The sequence below is a fragment of the Hesperophylax consimilis genome, chromosome 28 (genome assembly GCF_061612785.1).
Source record: "Hesperophylax consimilis isolate HC1 chromosome 28, BYU_Hcon_1.0, whole genome shotgun sequence".
NCBI classification, from domain to species: Eukaryota; Metazoa; Arthropoda; class Insecta; order Trichoptera; family Limnephilidae; genus Hesperophylax; species Hesperophylax consimilis.
In genome coordinates, this window is record NC_142863.1 from 6,073,385 (window position 1) to 6,098,294 (window position 24,910).

At 33.2% G+C, this 24,910-nt stretch overlaps 1 protein-coding gene across 4 annotated transcripts in view; it reads left to right on the forward strand.

Annotated features, from left to right (window-relative positions):
* LOC149410078 (clotting factor C-like) overlaps window positions 1-24,910 on the forward strand; it is a 93,946-nt gene that overhangs the window by 13,110 nt on the left and 55,926 nt on the right. For all 4 annotated transcript variants that reach the window (XM_089648515.1, XM_089648517.1, XM_089648518.1 and 1 more), the window contains exons 3-10: window positions 820-1,088; window positions 6,615-6,648; window positions 10,362-10,666; window positions 11,490-11,544; window positions 13,481-13,677; window positions 14,121-14,339; window positions 16,990-17,056; window positions 22,560-22,756. In XM_089648515.1, coding sequence (XP_089504641.1) covers window positions 820-1,088; window positions 6,615-6,648; window positions 10,362-10,666; window positions 11,490-11,544; window positions 13,481-13,677; window positions 14,121-14,339; window positions 16,990-17,056; window positions 22,560-22,756 — 1,343 coding nt within the window. The remainder of the gene's footprint in view (window positions 1-819; window positions 1,089-6,614; window positions 6,649-10,361; window positions 10,667-11,489; window positions 11,545-13,480; window positions 13,678-14,120; window positions 14,340-16,989; window positions 17,057-22,559; window positions 22,757-24,910) is intronic.

A 24,910-nucleotide genomic window follows, 5' to 3' on the forward strand; every position in this document is an offset into this window, starting at 1 on the left:
GTACAAAGTACTAAGATGTTCAAAGAACTAAAATTAGGACTTACTTATATTACGTATTATTTGTTAAATAAAATATTTAGTAATGGTATAACTTATTAAGGTGAAGCTTAGTGCTAAATCACTATTTTGATTAATCTTTATAACGAATTAGTGTACATTATGAATACCAAAAAATATGTTTTAGATAAATTGAAGGTTTTCCTATCGCTTCGCTTGAGTAGAATACAAATAAAAAAATAAATTACTCAATAAAAAATATAAATATGAACTACTAAAAAAATGTTTTTTTTCAATAGAAATGTGTGAACGCGTAAAGGAAACACCTTTTAAAAAATACAGTATTATAGCTAAGATTATCTGTGACATTTTCATTTGAAGCTTTCTTATAAAATATTTACAAAATAAATAAAAAAAAGTTTTATGCTTGAAATCGAACGTTTTTAGACTCCGTTTATCAAGCGATTTTAATGTATCTATTATAAACTTTTTTATGAATACAATAACGTGATATCTGAAGTGTAAATTTTGAAAGTTTATAAAAGTTATACAGTTAAACATAACCGAAGGGGTATTAGATTCGCTCAGTGGTAGTTCAAAGTCATGTCAAGGCTGAGGTCCTGGGTTCAATCCCTAGATACTCGACCGAATATTTGCCTAATTTTTCTGTTCCACATTTTTCGTTTGAGAGTTGTTACTATTATCTTTAATGGCTAAATTAAATCTGGGTTGATTGAACTTAACTCAGAACCAATTCATTCATAACCTTGAGCAACGCCGTGACACGTGAGCTAGCTGGTAATAACTATGGTATCTTTACAGAGAATACGTCTACGTCTCCAACGACCTCCAACTCTTCGAAGAAAGTCCTGAAGAGGTTGATGAATCAGTCCCATGTGTCCTGCCCGAAGCCCCGAGCAACGGGCGGTACACCGTGATCAACCAGCTTGGAGAGGTGGTACCGGGACGTGAGGTAGCCACCTTCTCCCTGCTCTTGTATTCGTGTGACAAGGGTTACAGCAACAGCCTTGGGGAGCCGTTCTCCGAATGCCGGCGCGATGGGACCTGGTCTTCGACTCCTGGATGCACGAGTAAGATAGCACTGACTTTGTTTCACGATAACTCAACACAATGACAAACGCACCTTTAAAAGGTGACATCAAGTCATTAAAAGCGATAAAACAAAAACTAACATATGAACCTAACCTATCTAGTTTAGTTTTTCTTGACTTTATTTTATTTTTAAAAGGTGTGTAGTGTGTGTAGAGTCGTCATTTTGATAAGTTATCCGGTTACCATTTGACTTAACCGTACCCAATATGGCAACTGGCTTTACCCACTTTCTTGAAATTAAAACTTACCCACTTTCTTGAACATAATACCTAACCTAACCTAATTTTTCCCGCATCCAAGATGACAACATATGTTACTCACTTTCTTAAACATAATACCTAACCTAACCTAACGTAATCTTCCCGTACCCAAGATGGCAACTTATGTTACTTTCTTAATCCTGATATCTTGCCTTATAGTCCAGTCAATGAAGGTTTTGTTTCGGAACTAATTACCCGGAAGCTGATTTTTTCACAGATGTTAGAAAACCTTTAGACATATATTTTACAAAAGTCCCTGACTTTCCCCCTTGTGCTTCCTTCCCCACCCCCCCTTGAATATATTTTTCAAATCCTTTTTAGAATACGCTAATATCTCCTTAATGGTTTTATTAAATCAGATAATTTATTTTTTTGTTTAGTTTCTAATTAGTTACTCTAAAAAATGGTAGTCTATCATTTTTGCGAGAAAAGCTATACAATCTCTACAATTTATTAGTAAAGGAAAAATATCAGTTTTCAAAATAGTATTTCAGAATATATTTCACATATCTTTTTTCTGAGCCTGTTAACGAAAAAAAATAAAACAACAAACCTTGTAGACAATATTTTTAGCTATAAATGATGTATATAATGATGGGTTTTAATTTATAATAAGGCACGTAGGCTGTTAATAAAGAGCATGGCGCACGGCGGCTCGAACGCGCAGCGGTTCGCGGCGCAGCGAGAAATTACAAAAACCAGAGGAAAGTAATGATTAATTCATGTGTTTGCTTATTTTTATAACAAATTCGTCTAACGTTGAAGAGTTTTATTGTTATTTACCAGTTTTAGTTCGGAGGGGAGGGGGGGAATATAAATATGTTCCCCTGTCCAATGAAACGCTTTCATTTTCCACCAACCGCCGTGCCCGTATATAAAGTATTAAATAAAAATTTATTCGCAAAAATGATAGAATAAATTTTTTTAGAGTAACTAATTAGAAACTAAACAAAAAAATAAATTATCTGATTTAATAAAACCATTAAGGAGATATTAGCGTATTCTGAAAGGCTTTGAAAAATATATTCAAGAAGGGGTGGGGAAGGAAGCACAAGGGGGAAAGTCGGGGACTTTTGTAAAAATATATGTCTAAAGGTCTTCTAACATCTGTGAAAAATTCAGTTTCCGGGGAATTAGTTCCGACATTGGGTCTTTTTATCCCTTCATTGACTGGGCTATAAGTTAAGTAGAGGTGAATCCAAAGTTAGTATTGGAAAAAGGGTATTTCCATCGCGATTCATTTTTGAGGTTTTATGCCGTGCTGCTCTTCCTCCTCTTTAGACAACGTTTCCTACAGCGTTACAGTGTCCATCTTCAGGCCAGATGTCTAGATTGTGTGAAGTGTGTGTTAATGACAAGTATAATAACAAAGCGATATTGATTTCGGCGTTTAGTTTTGCTGAAGCCTTCGAGTACCGGAAACAAGGAACTATTAAACGTAGCCCTGCGCGTGGTCTTTATTAAAAATAATGGGGTTTGTGGAATTCAATTGCCTCCATCATTAGATATGCTCGATGCAGCTTGGGTTGACAAATTTGCAGAAAGAATTCAAAATAATGGGGTATTTTTCAAATTTTAAAGAAACATGGGGTTCAAACGTTAGTAGTACTTTCGGATAGTAGATAATTCTACGTCAAACTATTTTTATTATTTATATGAATACCGCACAACGGTTTCCACTGTCCAGGACTATTGCATACCTATTATGGGAAATGATGTTTATTTATTTTGTAAGAAACAAACAGCTTTTATATAATATACAATGATAGATATAGATATACAAGTTAACTGAAGTCAAGCCACAGAAGTTTCTTATGCTAAAGGTCATCGGAAATGAAGTTTTAATATCTTAAAATTAATTTTGTGTTCAAAGAAGGGGAGAGGAAGAGAAAAATAGGAAGAGGATAGGAGATGCTCCCGATACATTCCATACTCACATATTAATTATCGATCGTACGCATTACTTTATTTCGATATTTCTTTAGGTTATTACCAAATATTTCAATGCTGTAAAATTTTGTATTATATTGTGCACAAATACGAGGAATTGGGGAATTTTTTCGAATGTTCGTTCTACACGAGGGTAGATAAAATAAATCATATTGTCTGGTTGATCTAGACGGAATGAAGATTTATTAAATTGGTAAGTTCTGGTGAGTCCAGACCATTATTTAGGATTATAATCTAAAAGAAGTGGGGAGGGGAAGGAGATGATAAGAGGAAGGCCGGTATATTCTGATCTTGTCATCAAACACGGGTATTGCCATTTGTATTGCATCCACTCTTTTAAAAGGGCAATATTAAGAGTAGCTACCACTCTAGAAAAATCGAAATCTTGTGAGCACTGAGGAGATAAGCCGATAGAAGTGAGTCCTAGACGTATTCGTGTGTCTAAACTAAGCTCAAATATTCCTTACTTTGGTAAAATAGATAAAATATTTTCTAAAAACGGAGCTCTTTCTGGAACAGATTATTTAAAATATTGTGGTTTGAGTTTTTCATGGTCTATTTTTTGGGTTTTTATGCCATAAATGCAAATATAAAATTCACGAAAACAAACATTATTATCAATAGACTCGACGTGGCTAAGTTTAAAAGTTCTTGATATGCGGTAGTTGACGGATACACCAAAACGAAACGCCGAAAAGTATTTTCATTTAATTTATTTTTAAACTGAACTATCGGCCCCAAGAGAAGCGCATCACGACATAATAACTGTAAAATTAACCATGATAACATTATGACTGTCTGGAGCCTCGAGTCAAAAGGTATTATTATTTAAACATTTGATTTCAGTTTTCTTCAATACTGCCGTCATAGGAATTCGCAATATTCACATTCTGATTTATAAAACCTTTAACTATTGTAATAAAAAGAACATCACCTTTGCAAATTCCTAACTGCCTTTATGCTCATGACGTCAGAATAGATCTTAAATTATTTCCCTACGCATTTCTACGCATTTCATTGTTTGATGCCCAATTGGCATTTAAAATGGACTGTAAGAAAATTAAAAGATAATCTCAATCGATCATGTTATTATTTCAAGGAGATACAAGGAGAGAGGAAAGGAAGCAATTACCTGGTGATGATATTGGTTTCTTTTCAGTCCTGCTAGTTTCTTCAATAATTACAATTTTTAATTTATTTATTTAATTCTACATTATAAATTATTTCCCTACGCATTTCTACGCATTTCATTGTTTGATGCCCAATTAGCATTTAAAATGGACTGTAAGAAAATTAAAAGATAATCTCAATCCATCATGTTATTATTTCAAGGAGATACAAGGAGAGAGGAAAGGAAGCAATTACCTGGTGATGATATTGGTTTCTTTTCAGTCCTGCTAGTTTCTTCAATAATTACAATTTTTAATTTATTTATTTAATTCTACATTATAAGCACCCGCTTAACTGCCAAAGCAGTTTTCAGCAGGTCAATATAACAATATTCATTTTAGCACTAAAGCTCGCACGTAACTAGAAGCCATCATGGAATGGATTCCGATGAATAATATTTCAAGTGACTGCAATAAACAAAATATATAGACAGATAGGTCAACATACTCATAGGCATACACACACTCAAAGGCACACTAACTAACTAACCATCACGCCGTTTCACCACAGGAAACACAAACCTCTCTATTAAATTCATAAAGACTCACTTTTATGTGTTTCCATGTTTCGTCTATGCTTAGCCCGTCCATTTCCTTCCTTTTCAATCTCATCTCTGCACAATTCACATACTTACTTCTCACATTATCGTTTCGCAGTTTTTCTATTTTGACTCTTGTTGGAGTTGATACGGTTATCACTTTAGAGCGCCAACCGCGAAAGAGGTTGACTCTCGACACTACCAGAAAGTGGTCAGTTTCAAACTCAGCCCCTCTGAAAACTCTTGTGTCTTCAGTAACGGCTCTAAACCTAGAGTCAATTACTACAAAATCAATAATAGACCTCTCATTTCCTTTTCCCCACGTATATTGGTGGATACCTTTATGATCGAAGAAAGTATTAGACACAAACAGGTTCCACTCTAAGCAAAGGTACTTCAAGTAGGTATTCCTACCCACCCATTCAAATCACCAACCATTATTACACTTAATCAGACATGTAGGCATATTTATACAATAACATAATAACATAATGGATACTAATGTATTTATAAACAATATCAATATAGAAAATCTCGATCAATTAACCATTTTTTTCTATATTTTTTGGAGTTCAGTGGTTCGATTTGGTTATTTTTAATATGCATTGGCATCTTGTTAAATATAGAAGGTACAAGATAAGCGAGTTTTCGCTGCCCGTATTTATTTGTGTTTTTTGGAACGGACGCACCTTCATTTTGACTAAATCTTGTGTTATAATCATTTATTTTTGGGGTTCTGTGCCGTGTTGCGCTTCCTCCTTTTTTTATCCAACGTTTCGGACCGCACTACAGTGTGCATCATCAGGGCAGATTTGTCACATCTGCCACTGGCATATGGTACATCTGCCCTGATATTTGACACTGTAATGGTGTCCAAAACATTGACTAAAGTAGAAGGAAGAGCATCACGGCATATCACGCCAAAAATAAATTAATATAATACGTTTGCCCGTGAAAATCTCAAATCATAACCAAATCTTGTGTTGTCTGTGAAATATAATTTTTTTTGGATGTGGAAGCCGACAAAAAGCTTTGTTTTTTTCGTTCTTCTGTTTATTTCAACACAATAAAATTGTCTTTTTAATTTGCTCAAATTCTAACAAAAGTGTCTTTTAAATCTGCCAAAATCCTAAAACAAGTATCTTTTTAATCTGTTTAAATCCTAAAACAAGTGTCTTTTTAATCTACTCAAATCCTAACACAACTATCTTTTAAATCTGCTCAAATCCTAACACAAGTGTCTTTTTAATCTGCTGAAATCCTCTCACAACATTGTGTTCTTAATCTGCTCAAATCCTAACACAAGTGTCTTTTTAATCTGCTAAAATCCTAACACAAATGTATTTTTAATCTGCTTGAATCCTAACACAAGTGTCTTTTTAATCTGCTCAAATCCTAACACAAGCGTATTTTTAATCTGCTTAAATCCTAACACAGGTGTCTTTTTAATCTGCCCAAATCCCAACACAAGCGCATTTTTAATCTCTGCTCATATCCTTACACAAGAGTCGTTTTAATCTGCTCAAATCCTAAATCAAGTGAATTTTTAATCTGTTCAAATCTTAACACAAGTGTCTTTTTTCCAGTCCAGATTTCTTCTTCACCAGCTCCCAAACCAAGGTAAAAACATACTTATGATATTCTTCTCCCCGTGCCCAAGCCATTAATACCACTTTATAAAATTCCTCAAACCGCAATATTTTAATTTCTTTCATAATGTATTAAATAACTGCAATAATAGTGGGCTTAGTGCACTTCAAAGTTAAATAACTGCAATAATGGTGGGCTTATTGCACTTCAAAGTTAAATAACTGCAATAATAGTGGGCTTATTGCACTTCAAAGTTAAATAACGGCAATAGTAGTGTGCTTATTGCACTTCAAAGTTAAATAACTGCTATAATAGTGGGCTAATTGCACTTCAAAGTCAGCTAAATATTAACTGGCTTACTCTTAATACAGGAAAAAATAAATATAAAACTTTTTCAATGAACTCAAGGGGCCAAATTACACGAATGCCATAGAAATAATTTCCAATGTCAATGCCCAGTAGTTATAGAAACGTCACAAAGCATTAAATATTTCGGAGTAGAAATTAATGAAAATGTTAGATGGGACCTACATATTATAGGAATCACGACAAAACTCACAAAACTTTAATATTTGTAATATTTCATTACTGAACGAATATTTGAAACAGAAAATCAGAAAAAAAGATAGGTCACATCTAGGACTCAAACCCAGTTCCCTTGCCTTGCCGAGGCACCGCTCTACCAACTGAGCTAATGGGACCCTATCTCCTTCGACCATATCTAACTGTATCATACTTCGAATAAGAACTACCGAAATTACCTTCATTTTTCTCATCGCACATTTTTATTGGCTTCTATCTTTATGAATGATCGCAAGATTCAACTCGAACTAAATGCAATCTAGACACTGTCTTAGATAAATATATCTTATTTTTATTTTAGGCCTGAATTCGAGTCCTAGATGTGACCGAATCTTTTTCTGATTTTTTTTTTCAAATACTCGTTTTGGAATTTTTAATATTGTCTTCAATAACTAAATATTTATTTGAAGTTTTACTTATTAAGTTATTCCAAAAACTTGAATATTTGTTTTCAAATATAAGAAGGGTAGTAAATAAAAAGCGCGTGAAAAAAAATCTATTACAATATTCTCGAATTGAATATGGAATTATAGAATGGGGATCTGCTGTATCTAAGTATATACAGGGTTTTCCAATAAGAGGTGTTATTTTGATATTCAAATAGCTATCGAGAGATGATTAATGATTTTTTATGGCCGAAATTGGATGATATTAATCTGGACAACGTTTACATTTAACAAGACGGCGCTACGTGCCACACAAGCAACGAAATCATTGATCTTTTACGTGAAAAGTTTCCGGACCGTGTTATCTCTCGAAGAGGTGATCACAATTGGCCACCAAGATCTTGTGATTTAACATTTTGCGACTTCTTCCTTTGAGGCCACGTGAAAGAGAAGGTCTACGTCAACAGCCCAGTGTCAATTCAATACCTCAAAGATGGAATTCATGAGGCTATCGAGGACATAAGGCAGCCATTTTGCGATTTGGTTATGGAAAATTTAATGAAAAGGATATGGTCCTGTAGGCGTGGAAAAATGTGGTGATCATTTGACTGATGTTATTTTTCATTATTAACGGCATATTTTCTTCTTTATAATGAAATAAACATTCGATCATTGATATTAAAAAATGTCATTTTTCTTTGAATATCAAAATAACACCTCTTAATGGAAAATCCTGTATATTACCTAAATACGATTTAAAAAAGAATCATAAAGACCATAATGAAAGTACCCATAAAAACGACTTCGATTGAAAATTTATAATTTTTTTAAAATTATTTATTTAAAGTTCCATATTAGGCCAAATAATTATACATATATATTGGATATATGCACAATGATACTGACAAGTAAAATATACGGCGAGAAAAAGCTGCAATACAGGCGTGAATACACAATGTCCCAGTTAACAAAGCAATCAACATTAGTTTCTAAATAGGCAGTGCCTGTTCTCAGAAACTAATCATGACGTTAATTTGTGTTGTTAAGTGCGTAATATCAAATACTGTAAATTAAAAAAAAATATATATATTATTATTATTAATCCAGTGATGAATTCAGCGATGAAAGCTGTGATGAAATCAGTAATGAAACATGCGATGATGAAATCACCGATGAAACTGGCGATTATGTGTTGGATCTAGTGATGAAGCACGCGATGAAAAAACTGTTGTAACCGGCAATGTTGTGTTGGAGCTAGTGATGAAGCACGTGATGAAATCACTGTTGAAACTGGCGATTGTGTGTTGGATCTAGTGATGAAGCACGCGATGAAAACACTGTTGTAACCGGAGATGTTGTGTTGGTGCTAGTGATGAAGCACGCGATGAAAACACTGTTGTAACTGGCGATGTTGTGTTGGATCTAGTGATGAAGCAGGTGATGAAATCACTGTTGAAACTGGCGATGATGTGTTGGATCTAGTGATGAAGCACGCGGGAAATCACTGTTGAAACTGGCATTGAATCTGGATCACTTGTATCATAAGTCCTATTAATTAACTTTTTCTCGATCGAGATCCAAAACGTTGGTTATTGTAATAATTATGGAAGAATCAGTTTGTCTCAGTAAAATACGTCTTTATGTACCAAATGTACAGCAAATATATGTATGCTAAAAATATACTCTTTAAGCTATTCGAAAGTATTAAATCCTAAAACCGGATGTTAGCACCTTTTAACAGTTTTTTACTTTTCGGATACGTATAATATATATTATCCCATTTATGTATATTTTATTTTTTTATCATTCTTTAAGAAATATAATGGTCAATCTGAAGGGTTCAAGCCAGTGTATGTATTTTTGAACGTTTTACTAAAATTGTATCTAAAATTCAAGTATAAAATTCAAGGGTAAACTAGAGTATGATTGTCCGCAACTCATGATTATTGTATGTACCGAAATCTTAATCGATGTCTTTATTAATTCAAGGTGAATATTGAGAAGCACAGCCACATTGTTGAAAAGTGAAATGCGCGATTTGAAGAGCGCGTCGAAGTTTTTTAAATTTTGTAGTTACTTTTTATATTATTTTTATAATAAAACAAAGTAAATAAGTGTCTACAATCTTCAGGTTATTTTTTAACGATTTTAACGAATCACTAAAATGGGTATCACTACTACTACTACTACTTTTTTAAATAAAAAAGCAGTAGTAAGTATTTCATTTATTTATGGACGGACATGATGGGTAATTTGAGGTGATTTTGCACAAAACCGGCGCTATAAAAGTCATCCAATTGTTTGTTTTGTTTAAATAAATAAATACTATGCAAATGTTTAGAACCTCGCTAATCAATAATCACTTCACAACCGTCAAACGGTGTATTTATAACACACTGTACAAAGACTGTACAATTTCTATTTCGAATTATTACTAATAAAAAATGTTTCGCAACATTGCATTTTGGCAGACTGACTGTTTATTATTTGTGTTATTCTGGTCAGTTTTAATTCAATAAGAAAATCATTTTGAAAATTTTGTTTCGTGTTATCGGAAGAAGCAAGGTTATTTCGGACATATTATTGTGTAATTGACTGTTGGTGGTAGGTAGGACCAAGCCTTTATCCATTCAAAGTCAAAATATACTTAAGTTTTTTTATGGAAACCATATAATTTTAATTATAATAGATTTTAATTTTATAATTTTCCTATTGTTTTACGCTGGCAGACTACAAAAAGTGTAATTTTGAGTATTGAAATTTCAATAATTCCAGTGGTTGCTCCGGTACGGCAAATCTGGATTGCTTGCTAGGGGGGCTTCTGCGCAACTTGTCCCCACCCTGTGAGGGCGGCTGCACTCTGCCCGCCCCTCCTGTCCATGGAGGGTACTCCAGGAACGGGATCGTCGAAACCAGACCGGGAACCATCGCAAAGCACTACACAGTACTGCTGTACAGTTGTGATGAGGGTTACAGCGCCACGGTACAGTTCTCTGTTTGCCAGATTGACAACTCCTGGTCGGCGGCACCAATATGTGTTCGATCAAATTCTCCACTGCCTTGCCCTAATGGCTACCCTTGTAAGTATTAATTAATTATTTATTTTATACCAATTGACGTGTACCCGGCGTTATGCCAAGCGCCATATCTTCCTGACTTCTTTTACCATTCTCTTCCACTTCATTAATTATCCTAACACCCCTTTCTATTTTCATCACGTACGCCTTATTTATCACACATAAATTCACTTAGTTGTGCTACTTCTTCTACCATTCACTTCCATGTCATACATTTTCCTGACACCTCTTTCTTCACTCATCACGAACATCTCATTTTAGCACAAGTAATTGATTCATTCCTCGGGTGTTCCCGTCTTTTTCTACAATATAATACTTGTATCATAAAATTCATAAAAAATACGTATCTCATTCAAGTGCAGAAAAAATGCATTAAACGTCCTCGGGCGTCCCCAACTTTTCCTACCATTCATATATTTGTAATTATTTACTTTGTAAATACTCCTGGCAAAAATAAGAACGAAACTTGAAACCGGTCCAGTACTTTTTAGTATACAGAGCACACAAATACGGAAATTGCCAATTGCCAAAAGAGGGGAGCCAGTCTACCTTATCCTATTGATGGCGTACAAGAGTTTACGAGGGATTGAGAATCCTGGCTATCTCTCAGTAAGGTGGTGCGGGAGATGTGCATTTCTCATAACTGAGGTTTTAAAATACAAAAATAAAATTAAAAAATCACTTCGGCCTAGCAGAGGACTTACATCACTATATTACAAACCTCTTTTATATAAAAATTTTAGGCAGACATCACAAATCACAAAAGGATTACGTAGCCTCCTGTCAAATGTATAACATACAGACGATTTGCTTTTTCTGTTTATAGGTTCAATTTCCGATCTACGTCCACCGGGGGATCGTAATAAAACAACTAAGAAAAGGTATGTTGTAATTCATATCACTGTAATATCAAGTGTAATAATGTACTTAACCTTTCGAGGCTCGGAAGGACGATACTAGCCACAAACATCATATTCCATTAGAAGGTCTGAAGGACAAATCTGGGACAAATCTCCATACATTATACAAGTTTTATTTTTCTATAATGCGTAGATATGTGATTTTTTGTCGTTTGAATTAAATATTTATACATGATTACACGATTAAATCCAAAAAATTGTCAAATTGAATGATTACAAATTGGCTGGATTTTTTCATGGAAAGTTAAAAAAATGTTTATATTTTTGTTGCGTAAACGGCATAGGAAGTGAAGTAACAATTTTCTCACTAATTCCCTGAACAGGTATTTATTTTTACGACAAATTCAAAAATAAGCAATATGTAACACATTTTAAATACCTCGGAAGCTTTCCAAAATTCCAGCAGATTTTACCGTGTCATTGGGACTTAAATATTTTAAAACCTGAGAGGTTTAGTCGGGTCATGTCGAGAGTCAGAATAACAGAAGATGAATTCACTCGAAAACTAAAACTTATAGTCTCTGTCTGATCACTAGTATTTAAAAATATTTTGGCTATTGTTAGAATATTAATTCCCTTAATTTGTTTATATTGAATTATGTTAATTTGTATGTCAGATTAGGTTTTTAGTTATTTAATAAGACTTTGAATATGAAAGTAGATTGAATGCTGTTGAAATGAGATCCCTGAGGATAAAAACCAAGTTTGATCGTGTGAGGAATGTGGAGATCCGCAAAGAGTGCAAGGCTGATGTAAGCGTAAGATTAAGAAAAGGACGTTTAGATGGTTTGGGCATGTAAAGCGAATGAGCGAAGATAGGAGTGTAAGGAGAATATATGATGCAAATGCGAATGGTAGCAGAAGTAGGGGACATGGCACGATCAAGTGAAACAGATACTTGGTTCGGGCTATGTTAAGAGTCAGTATTCTATTATTGTAGAAGATTATGTATGAGACGATGTATGAATGTGAATGAGGCAAGAAGTGTGTGCCAAGACCGAGTTGTTTGGCGGTCCGTCTGCTCTGCCTACCCCTGCGGGGAAACGGCGTGCTGGTTATTTATTGAGTTAGTTGAATATTGTTTACACATCGCTTTTTAAGAATTATTTTCTTTTTGTATATACTAACTTCTCCCATAAACAAGAGCTCATAAAGTAGTAAAAGAATTAGGAAAAAAATCTTTATTTAGCAAACTGGTATAATTTTGTAAAATGCTTGATTTCCACCAAAAGTTGACAAAATGCATTCTCATCGACAACGAGTCTAGCTGACAAAACAAGAGTAAAATTCTAATAGATATGTTAAACATCTCAGGCCACTTTGTTCGGTTTTGCAAACATACAGTTATTAACCGTACAGTCAATCTGTTCATTTTGGTATCAGCTCCTATGATAGAAATAGAAACAGTTGTCTCCCTTACTGCCGTGGTTAGAAATATGATCTAAACGTTGTTAGAAAGAGAAAATATAACGCTTTATATTCAAATCTAAAAGTTAACCAAAGAATAATTAAAATGTTTAACTCTATTAAAACTAAGGTTCTGACCACAATTTGAAAATTATGAAACTGGAAACTTTGTTAACTATTTTTATATGAAACGCAAAAAGTGAGGTGACGATAGTGTTTAGAATACATTTGAATAAAATATGTGTTTTTATTTGATTTCAAAAATTGCATGTCTATTTCTAATAATAAAGTAAGAATATTACATCACCTTTCAAAAGCAGCTTTTAATTTTCAGATCCAATCAAAAATGTCCCATTATTTGAATTTTATTTGCGAAGCGGAAATATATACAAATTACTCTCTGACAGCATTTGAAAAATATATGTTATTCAATCCGCCAGAGGCCTGGGGGGTGAACCAGTAAGATTTTCAATAACCGTCCTTTTTTCAGCCGTAGATGTCGACCATTGCTAAACCCTAAGTATGGGAGGTTTGAAAATAAAACTATTTCTGAAAGAGAGGCACTGTTTTATGGTGCCGCGGTGAACCAGACGTTGAAATTCTTCTGCGATGGTCCTTATATTGCTTCCTCAAATACCACAACTTGTTTGGACAATGGAAAATGGTCAGAAATTCCCGTTTGTTACAGTAAGTTTACACTATTTGAGTATCATCACACATACTTTTCTTTCTCTTTGTTTTATAATTGTTCTCGTCATCTTATATCGGGATAGTGAATGAAAAAAGATGGTGTCCGTTTCTGATATACTGATAAAAGTGAGGAAATTGTGAGCGAAATAGACAACACACAAGTTTTTAATAATATTTCATGGTCGACTTTGTCGAATGCTTTCTCGAAGTCTGCATAGTTCTTTCGAAAAAATGTATTTTTTATTGTAAAGTTTTAGTACAATGCGGCAGATCCGATCAAAATAGAAAGAGAACATTCAATATTTAAAACAGTTTTAACAGTAGGTTCTTATCGAGATATCTTTCACTTCTGAGAATTCATATTAAATACTTACATTCAGCACCCTCGACACGAAATTGCGCTTGGGCTAAGTTATTTTGAAAAATTATTTCTGTTACAGAAAACTGCGAAATGGTATCTTCAAACTCCGTCAACTTTGAGTGCTTGTCTCACCTGAACCAGACTATACTTTGCGAAACCAGTTTGCCCCATGGTGTCATTCTCGCCTCCACCTGCAAGATGGGTCATCACTCACAGAACTTGCTGAATGATCTAACTTGTAATAACGGAAGTTGGAATAACCCAGTGCCAGAATGCGAATTGCTACAGATCGAAGAAGGTATACTCGTAATCATATTTTTCTAAAATATAAAGCAGATTGTATGTTTTTCGCATTGTGGCTTTGTGCCGGGCTGTCTTCATGGAATAATTTGCACACTTGACATTCAAAATAAATAAATAAGAAGATAATTACCGTCTACATTTGATTTTGAAAAGCTTTGCGTAAAGCTCCGGGAACGCCGGGGACCATATACTACTCAATGACTGTAGCTCAATATGTCTATTGGCTTAACCCTCTTTCTTGAAAATAATGCCTAACCTAACCTAACCTAATCTTCCTGTACCCAAGATGACAACTTACTTTACCTTCTTAAACCTAATATCTCACCTAACCTAACTAGAGGTGGCTCCAAAGGTACGAGTAGTATTGGAATAATGATATTTCCATTTCATTTTTGGTGTATTATGCCTTGTTGCGCTTCCTTCTCTTTAGACAACGTTTCGTACAGCGTTACAGTATCCATATTCAGAGCAGATGTGTAGATTGTGGTGAAGTGCGTGTTAATGTATGTAGAAGTGTGTGTTATTAACGCGCGTCAATCATATTAGCATCGCAGTTAAATTAATATTGTTTTCGGCGTTTAGTTTTGCTGGTTTGTGGGTATCAATTTCTTCCGTCATTAGGTATGCTTGATGCAGTTTGGGTCGTCAAATCTCAGAAACAAATTAAAAGTAATGGGGTTTAATTAAGGGCTCGTAGTAAAGGTGTATATTGTATACCGCACAACGGTTTCCACTGTCCAGAACCAGTGGGACAATTGCATGTCCATTATGGGAAATGATGTTAAGCTGAAAGGAGTGGGGAGGGGAATGAGATGATAAGAGGAAAGCGGAGAAGTGCCGGAATATTCAGATCTAGTCGTCAAACACGGGTATTGACATTTGAAGGAACGTTTTGGTTCTGAATTGCATTAACTCTTTTAAAAGGGCAATACTTTAAGAGTAGCTACCACTTTAGAAAATTATGAGCACTGAGGAGATAAGCCGATAAAAGTGAGTCCTGGATGTGTTTGTGTGTCTAAACTAAGCTCAAATATTTCTTTTTTTCTGGAACAGATACTTCAGATATTGTGGTTTGAGTTTTTCATCGCCTATTGTATTTATTGGCTAAGTTTAAAAGTTCTTGATATGCGGTAGTTGACGGCTACGCCAAAACGGAACGCCGAAAACTACTTTCATTTAAATTATTTATAAACTGAACTCTAGGCCCCGAGAGAAGAGCGACACGACATATAACCATTAATAGTCACATTCTTATTTTCAAAACCTTTACCTATTGTAATAAAAAGTAGCTACATCAGAATGCGACCTTGCATATTCGTAGCTGCGTTTATGCTTATGACGTTAGAATAGATCTTTTATTTATTGATTATTTCAATTACCTACCGAATTTATTATTGTTTTTTTATTACTTATGTTTGTAGCAAAAATTAGTAGCTTTTCTTTTGTTCTAGGCACCCTTAAAAATATCTTAAACATCGAGTCAGTAATGAGTCAAAGGCACACAACATACTTAATCACACATGTGACATATCTTCATTTTGTCTAAATATTTATTTATCGGGTACTATACCGTGTTGTCCTATACTTCTTCCTTATTTAGCCAACGTTTCTGACTGCATTACAGTATCCATCATCAGGGCAGATGTGTCATATTTGCTACTGGCACATGGCACATCTCCCCTGTGTAACATTTCTGTTTACGTATTCTCCGGCAACTATAAATATACTCGTATACTTTGCCTTCTCACCAATTCGGGTCGCTTGGGTGGGGACTAGGGAGGTGAATTTAATTATAACATTTATCAATTATGTGTTTCGATTTTAATTAGGTTGGTCAAGATTTAATACTAAATCACATCACTTTGCAATTAGATCGTTTATTGTCTTGTTTTAGTAATGTCTACTTTACGCTTTAACTGGCGATATCGATTATCCACTTTATACAACTCATTTTCTTCGTTTCTTAGGAACCTCTGCCTAACTGGCTCCTCTCTCTCCTATCTCCGTATTGACTGTCCTCTATTCCTCTTCCTTCCTGAGCTCGTGGGACCTGTTACTCTACCCCGCATTTTTCACTTCTTTCCACACAACCCACGTCTGTCAATACTTTCTTTGTCTTTGGGCGCACACTGCGGGACACACTCAGTTTAACGTTAAAATTTATTTGTGACGAAATTCGATTCGTCACACCTGATGATTGACACTGTAATGCTGTCAAAAATGTTGGCTAAAGAAAGAGGATAAGTACCACGGCATAACATGCAAAATATAAATCACTATACAAAGTTTTATAATGATTTATTTTTGGCAAAAACTAACCTCGAACTTAAACTTCCTCGGGCTTCCATTCGAACCCACAAATTTATCCACAATTCAGTCCAACAGTTTTGAGTTTATAGGTCACATAAGAACGGAACTTGCCAATTGCCAAAAGAGGGGTGCCAGTCTACCTTATCCTATTGATGGTGGACCAGAGTTTACGGGGAAGTGAGAATCCTGGCTATTTCTCAGTAGGGTCTTACATCACAATATTACAAACATATTTTTTTACAGACACTTTAGGCAAGCATCACAAATCACAAAAGCTTTACATAGTCTCCTGTCAAATATATAACAGACCATCAATATGCTTTTTCTGTTAATAGGTTCAATTCCCGAACTAACGAGCCCTCAACCACAATGGAGAGAACATAATACAACACCTATGACAATGTAAGTTTTAATTAATATTACTGTTATTTATATGGAAATAATGTACTTAACCCTTTAAGGCTCGGAACGACAATACTAGCCACAAACGTCATATTCTATTACAAGGTCACAAGGACAGATCTGACCGGGGCGTCCATACATTATAAAAGTTTTTGTTTTTCTATAATGCGTAGATATGTGATACATAATTATTATTATCAGTTTGTTTCAAATATTTACACATATTGCAAATATGGGTTTATCTCATCTAGATCTACTCTCACAAACCTTACACTATATGTGAACTACATAAATACAGCATTGACTAACAGGAAACAGGTAGACTCCGTATATACTGATTTTTCCAAGGCGTTCGATAAGGTCTGCCACAAAATACTAATCAATAAACTTGTAAAATTTGGGATAAGGGGCAATAAAATTCACTGGCATAGTTGATCAGTTACTTATCTGCTAGATCACTTTTTGTTAAGATTTATGACTGTCTATCCTATGAATTTATTACTACCAGCGGAGTCACACAAGGTTCACACCTGGGACCTTTATTATTTATCCTATTCATCAATGACGTTACCAGCATTTTCTACAATGTCGAAGATTTACTTTTTGCCGACGATATAAAGTTATGCGTACGACTGCATAATCTTGCAAGAGAACCTTTACAACTATTTCAAATGTTGTTCTAGTAATAAACTGCAACTAAATATTAACAAATGCCAAGTTATGAGGTTCCACAAAACCAAACAACCAATAATGCATAGTTATTCATTGTGTAATGTTGACTTAATCTCTGTAATCGAAATACTTGTCCTAGGTATAATGTTTGATCAGAAACTCTGCTTCGTATCTCACATAACTTCTATCGCTAACAGGGCTTTGAAAATGTTAGGTTTTATAGTAAGAATTTCCAAGGATTTTAAAAATATCAACACATTAAAAATCCCGTTCACATCTCGCGTTAGAAGTATTCTAGAATACAACTCTACAATTTGATCACTTGTCTTTAATAATCACATAAATATCATTGAAAGAGTCCAACGCAAATTTTTGAGGTGTATTAATTTTAGGCTTGGAATTCCTTTAGAAAAAATAAATTATTATTATTTATTACATTCATTGAAATTGCTTAAGTTAAGCGATGAAAGAAATTTTTTCATCTTATGTTTTAATACAAAATTATAAATTATCAGTTGGATAGCCCTGACATATTAATGTTGATTCAATTTCATGTACCTACCATTAGATCAAGGTCCTCTAGTATGTATTATTGTGACAATTATACCTCAGTCTCAGGATATAACTAATTATAGTTATAAATAGATTGCACACACTTGGGAACATTTATGTTAAAATCGCAGATACTTTTAATATGCCACTTGTGAAGTATAAAGCTGCACTAATAACACATTTTAACCTTTCCTTATCTGTGGTGTGTATTAACTACACATTGACTCTAATAACTTTAATAACTCTATAAATATAATAAATTCTGGGTTCAGATTTTAGGTGTTCCTCCGTTATACATTTATGCGCTGAATTAAAAAATAATGTTTTATGTATTATTTAGTTCATATTGATGTCCTGCTTCAGTTCGCTATGCGGGAACATGAAAAATTCACACCTCCGCAGTTGTATTTTGATTTAGACCATCGATACCTACGACCGCACAGCTGTGTTTGTGCCAGCCGCCAGCCAGTCGGACGCGGACCGTTGTTAGATGTGGACTTTTCACACGTTTTTTTAGCATCTCTCGATGGTTATTTCATGTTTTCGGCAATTAAATTACAATTATTATCACTTTTGATATAAAATATAATAAACATAAGCGATTAGCTATGAATATTCATATTTTCTCGATATTAAATCGCTTATTTTGAGATGTGTATTGACTACACAGCACCGGAACGCGTGGATTTTTTTAGCAGAGTAAGGGAAAGGTTAACGCCACTTATTTTAATGAGGTCACTACATAACAGGTTTATGTTATTGCTTCTTTCTTAACTGTTATTTTATTTGTTGTGTTTTAATTTAATTCTTTATTTTTTCTCTCACCAAAATTTAATACTGTACCATGTATGTGTAAAAATAAAACGTATGTATGTAAATGATACTGGTGCCGTAAATTCTAAAAAAATCAATAAATGATAACACGGATAAAATTGGCGGGATTTTTTCATTCTAATTTGAAAATTTAAAAAATATTAAATGTTTTGTAAATAGCATAGCAAGTGAAGTGGCAGTTTTCTTTCTAATTCCCTACACAAAAGTAATGTCTTTTATAAATATCTACTTATTTCAAAATAATGAACGTTTCGAGTCAAAATGTAACGGTAAGCTTTTCAGTGTTTATTTCAAATACAAACATTTCAAAGGTAATTTTAACTAGTTTTAAAAAAAGTGTTTATTTTACGACAACTTCAAAAGTAAGCAATATGTAGCACATTTTAGATACCTTGGCAACATTCCGAAATTCCAGCAGATTTTACCGTGTCTTTATTTTTTATTTTTTGTTTTTTTTTTAATTGCCGGCAACCCAGGCGTTTATTGCAATAACATTTGGACTAGCCACGTCACAAACCCTTATTAACCTTTCCCTTATGGTGTTCAAAAATTCCTCGTCCTCCGGTGCTATACACTCTGTTAATATTTATATATTGTAATTACATATTGCAATACATTAGTGACGATGTTCTCTCAGTTGACAGCACCGGCAAGGAAAGGTTAAACCATGAACTTACTGGTTTGTTAACCCGGAAGATACAGAGTAGGCCCCCTGATGGGTTAAATCGGGTCATTTCAAGTGTCAGAATAACAGAAGATAAATTTACTAGCATTTAAAAAGACTTTTACTATTGTTAGAATACTAATTCCCTAAATTATATTTTTAGTTAATTTGAATACTGGATTATGTTAATTTGTATGTTAAATTACGTTTGAAGTTATTTTATAAGACTTTGAATATTCTTTACTCGTCGCCTTTCCAGCATTTTTTTTCTTTAAGTATATACTAACTCCTCCCGTAAACAAGAGCTTCTGGAACCTTATAGAGTAGTAGAATAATTAGCAAAAAAATATTTATTTAGCATGCTGGTATAATGTATAATTTTGTAAAAGATACATTTAAAAAAATGAGCAGATGTCCGGGTAAGTGTGCGTGATTTCCACCAAAAGTTGACAAAATGCATTGTCATCGACAACGACTTTAGCTGATAGGACAAAAGTGAAATTATAATAGATGTGTTAAACATCTCAGGCCAATTTGTTCGGTTTCGCGAACACACAGTTATTAACTGTACAGTCAATCTGTTCGTTTCGGGATCAGCTCCTATTATAGAAAAAGAAATAGTTGTCTCCCTTACTGTCGTGGTTAGAAATATCATCTAAATATTAAAATATAACGCTTTATATTCAAATCTAAAAGTTAACGAAAGAATAATTAAAATGTTTCAACTCTATGAAAACTAAGGTTCTGACCACAATTTTAAAATTATAAAACTAGAATTTTTTTAACTATTTTTAAATACGTCTTGTCGCGGTCTCTCAGCGAACACGAATAGTGTTCATCACTAGATAAACTGTTGAAATCAATAAAAGTGAAAGAAAACAACAAGAAACGCTCAAATTACCTCACGATGGTGCAGTGCAAAAATTGCAAGAAATATGTCGCTAATGACAGTGAATTATACAAGTGCAGCGACTGTGGTGGTAGTTTCCACAAATTGTGTACAAACCAAAACATCGCTATTCCTGTAGGTAAGAAATGGATTTGTGCTAAGTGCGATGCGGACACAGGACCGAGCTACTGCGGGCCACAAGATTCAAAGCAAGAAGAAATTTCCAGAAATGAAGCAAGTTCTAAATGAAATAAACCAAAAATTAACATTATGTATGCAATGAAAAAAGACAGGGAGACATTTACGCAGTAAACAGAATCTTAATCTAACAAATACGATGAACTGGTGTCACTACATACAGAGTTAGGGAAAAAACTAAAAGAAAATGAAAATAAGTAATGAACAAAAATACCTATCTTGAAAAATGTAATCATGGTTTAGAATACCGTATCCAAGAGATCGAACAAGCGGAGAAAAATTGTAACGTCGAAATGTTTGGTATTGAGATGAAAATATTGGAAAAACCGTCAAAATAATCGCAGAGACATTGAACGTAAAAAATGAAAACATTTAAAAGGTGTGGACTTTTTGAAAGAACAGACTCCAAACCAACAAACGTTATTATTAAATTCACGCGTCAAATATTTCGAGACGAATGGATAAAACAAAAGAAAACTCCGCTGACGAACAATGACATATACAAAAATGGAACTAACGGCAGAATACACATTATCAAAAATCTTACCAAAGAAAAAAAGGGCTCCTATACAATACAAATCAAAAACTGAAACCAAAATATAAATACATATCGGTACAAAATGGCAAAATATTAATTAGAAGTGAAGGTGAAGGCAAAATCATACAAATAAAAAGTGATAGTGATATAAACAAATACATTTAAAATTAAAATTTAGAAAATAAATTTAAAAAAACGTTTTTCAACTCTGAAGGATTATTTGATCAGTTATTAAATCCACACCATGGAAGATTCAACACTATTTGAAACACATACAATCATCAAGTGTCAAAATTTGGATACATCAAGCAAATGACCTCGGCTGAATCAAATTTCTTGTACTATGGTGACATTAAAATAAACATATTGGATAGTAAAAATAGTTTAATTACAGAATATCAAAATCTACAGTGAAAATGATTTAAGAAGTGTAAATTTAGATGTTACTTATACTCGGGATGAAATATTGAATGGAAAAAAAGTAAAATGATGTATTGATCATATTGCAATACGTAACCGCTATAACACTGTATTGTAACTAATCAAATATCCGACCATTATGTAACAGGAGTAGCAATAGAGATAGATGTACTTTAAAAAGATTTAAATTAAATTAGTAAGAATTTTTTACTTGATAATACCTTTGTATATTGAAAAATTGTTAAAATGAGAGATTTCTTACAATCAAACTGAATCCTATGCAGTTTTGTAAGACACTGTAAAATACAAATGTAAAAAACAACTGAATAAATAAATCATTAAAAAAAATTATATATGAAACGCAAAAAAAGGTGAAGATAATGTTAAGAAAACATTTTGATAAAAAAAATCCATTCTTTTGAATAAATTATGTTATTTTTTTCGTTGTCGGTAATCTTAGTTCAGTCGAGAAAGGGAAAGGTGATCCATTTATAAACCTTTTTGATGTTTGATTCCAAAAATTGCAAGTCTATTTCTAATTATAAGTTAGAATATTACATCAAAAGAAGTTTTTAGTTTTCAGAAACATTATTTGATTAATTTGAATTTTATTGCGAAGCAGAAATATTCAGAAATTTGGAGAATTTCTGACCGCATTTTAAAGAAATATATCATTCAATATGCCAGAGGCCTGCGGGTAAAATAGTAAGAATTTCAATAACCGTCCTTTTTTCAGCCCTATGACATGTCTCCCATTACCAGACCCTATGTATGGGTGGTTTGAAAACCAAATGTTTGATCAAGAAGAGGAATTAAGCAGTTCGGCGGTGAACCAGACGTTGAACATCTTCTGCAATGGCCCTTACACCGCTTCCTCAAACACCACAACTTGTTTGGACAATGGCGAATGGTCAGAAACTCCCGTTTGTTACAGTAAGTTTACACTATTTAAGCTTCTAGTATCATTACACATACTTTCCTTTCAATTTGTTTTAAAATTCTTCTCGTCATCTTGTATCGAGATGTATCTTGAGTTTATCCTGTCTTTATCCTATATTCCTCTTCCCATTACTTTTGTATTAGTTTTAAGGCAAAATAAAGCTCTTATCGGTTACCAACATTAGAATAACCTAACTTTATGGCTCAACTTTATTTGACCTCCCTTGCATGTTTATTCTGGTATTTTATAAGCCGTTTTTTTCTTGTAAATGTTAAGGGTAATTTTGTCCGTACGAAATATTTCCTACCGGAATGTCAATTATATAGTTCCTACCTATCCCTAACCACCACCTTGCTTGAAAAGTATTTGAAATTTGGAACAATGGCAATAAAAATAATGCTAATTTGAGTGCATTTGTTTTGAAAACTGAAGAAGGATTGGGACTACCTTAGAAGCAAGATGTTGACTATCTTGTAAGTGCATAAGTACGTTTTGTTGTGGCGATAATTACCTCAAGGTATCGCGGTGGAACTCACTATATTGTTTTTAGAATTTTCTTTGTAAAGAACAAATATTCGGTATTCATTAACGGATTAAATATATTTTATTTAAATTAGCAAAAGTCATTTTTCTCCGCATGTATTTTATTTTATTAAACATATATTTTTTTAAAACACACATCCAGACTTAATTTTAACATGAATCTCGAGAAAATTAGTAAAAAAAATAATAACTGTAACTTACTTAAAAAGAACTGTTATCTTATAACATATTTAAATTATTCATGTAAAAAATAATTGGGTTACATAATAACTCAATACAATCAAAATTCAATACACCTTTAAAAAGTTATATGAAGTCATAAAAAGCGATGAAAAAACTAACATATAAAACTATTTGAACTAGATTTTGTTTCATCGCTTTTCATGACTTTATATCACTTTTTAGAGGTGTGTTGAATTTATAATTCTGATGAGTTATCTGGTAACCTTATTATGTACCTACATTGTTCTCTCCGCCGTCTGGACTAACAAGAGCCTCGTAAATAGGTGCGGTTACTCCTTGCAAGTTCTCGTCGGCGGCTGTGTTGGCAAGGAGAACTAGAACATTCGCTGAAGGCCCCGTAGTAAGCGTTCAAGGAATGTTTGAAGGAAGATATGTAAATACGAATGTTAAAGGGAACGCTCTAATATTAAATAAACGAAAATATTTAATAAAACACGACATGTTTGAAATAGAGCAAAATTCTTTAAAATACAAATGCTTTGGTTTCATTCAAAGATACACTGGCCAATAACTTATTAAATAACAAGACTAACGGTGTTTATAATAATTTTTCGAATAATAGAGGAAATTTCATATAATTATCGTTTCGACAAAACAAATGTATATTTTTTTGAGAACTTAAAACTCAAAGAGTTAAAATTCTTTAAAATACAAATGCTTTGGTTTCATTTAAAGATACACTGGCCAATAACTTATTAAATAACAAGACTAACGGTGTTTATAATAATTTTTCGAATAATAGAGGGAATTTCATATAATTATCGTTTCGACAAAACAAATGTATATTTTTTTGAGAACTTAAAACTCAAAGAGTTAAAATTCTTTAAAATACAAATGCTTTGGTTTCATTTAAAGATACACTGGCCAATAACTTATTAAATAACAAGACTAACGGTGTTTATAATAATTTTTCGAATAATAGAGGAAATTTCATATAATTATCGTTTCGACAAAACAAATGTATATTTTTTTGAGAACTTAAAACTCAAAGAGTTAAAATTCTTTAAAATACAAATGCTTTGGTTTCATTTAAAGATACACTGGCCAATAACTTATTAAATAACAAGACTAACGGTGTTTATAATAATTTTTCGAATAATAGAGGAAATTTCATATAATTATCGTTTCGACAAAACAAATGTATATTTTTTTGAGAACTTAAAACTCAAAGAGTTAAAATTCTTTAAAATACAAATGCTTTGGTTTCATTTAAAGATACACTGGCCAATAACTTATTAAATAACAAGACTAACGGTGTTTATAATAATTTTTCGAATAATAGAGGAAATTTCATATAATTATCGTTTCGACAAAACAAATGTATATTTTTTTGAGAACTTAAAACTCAAAGAGTTAAAATT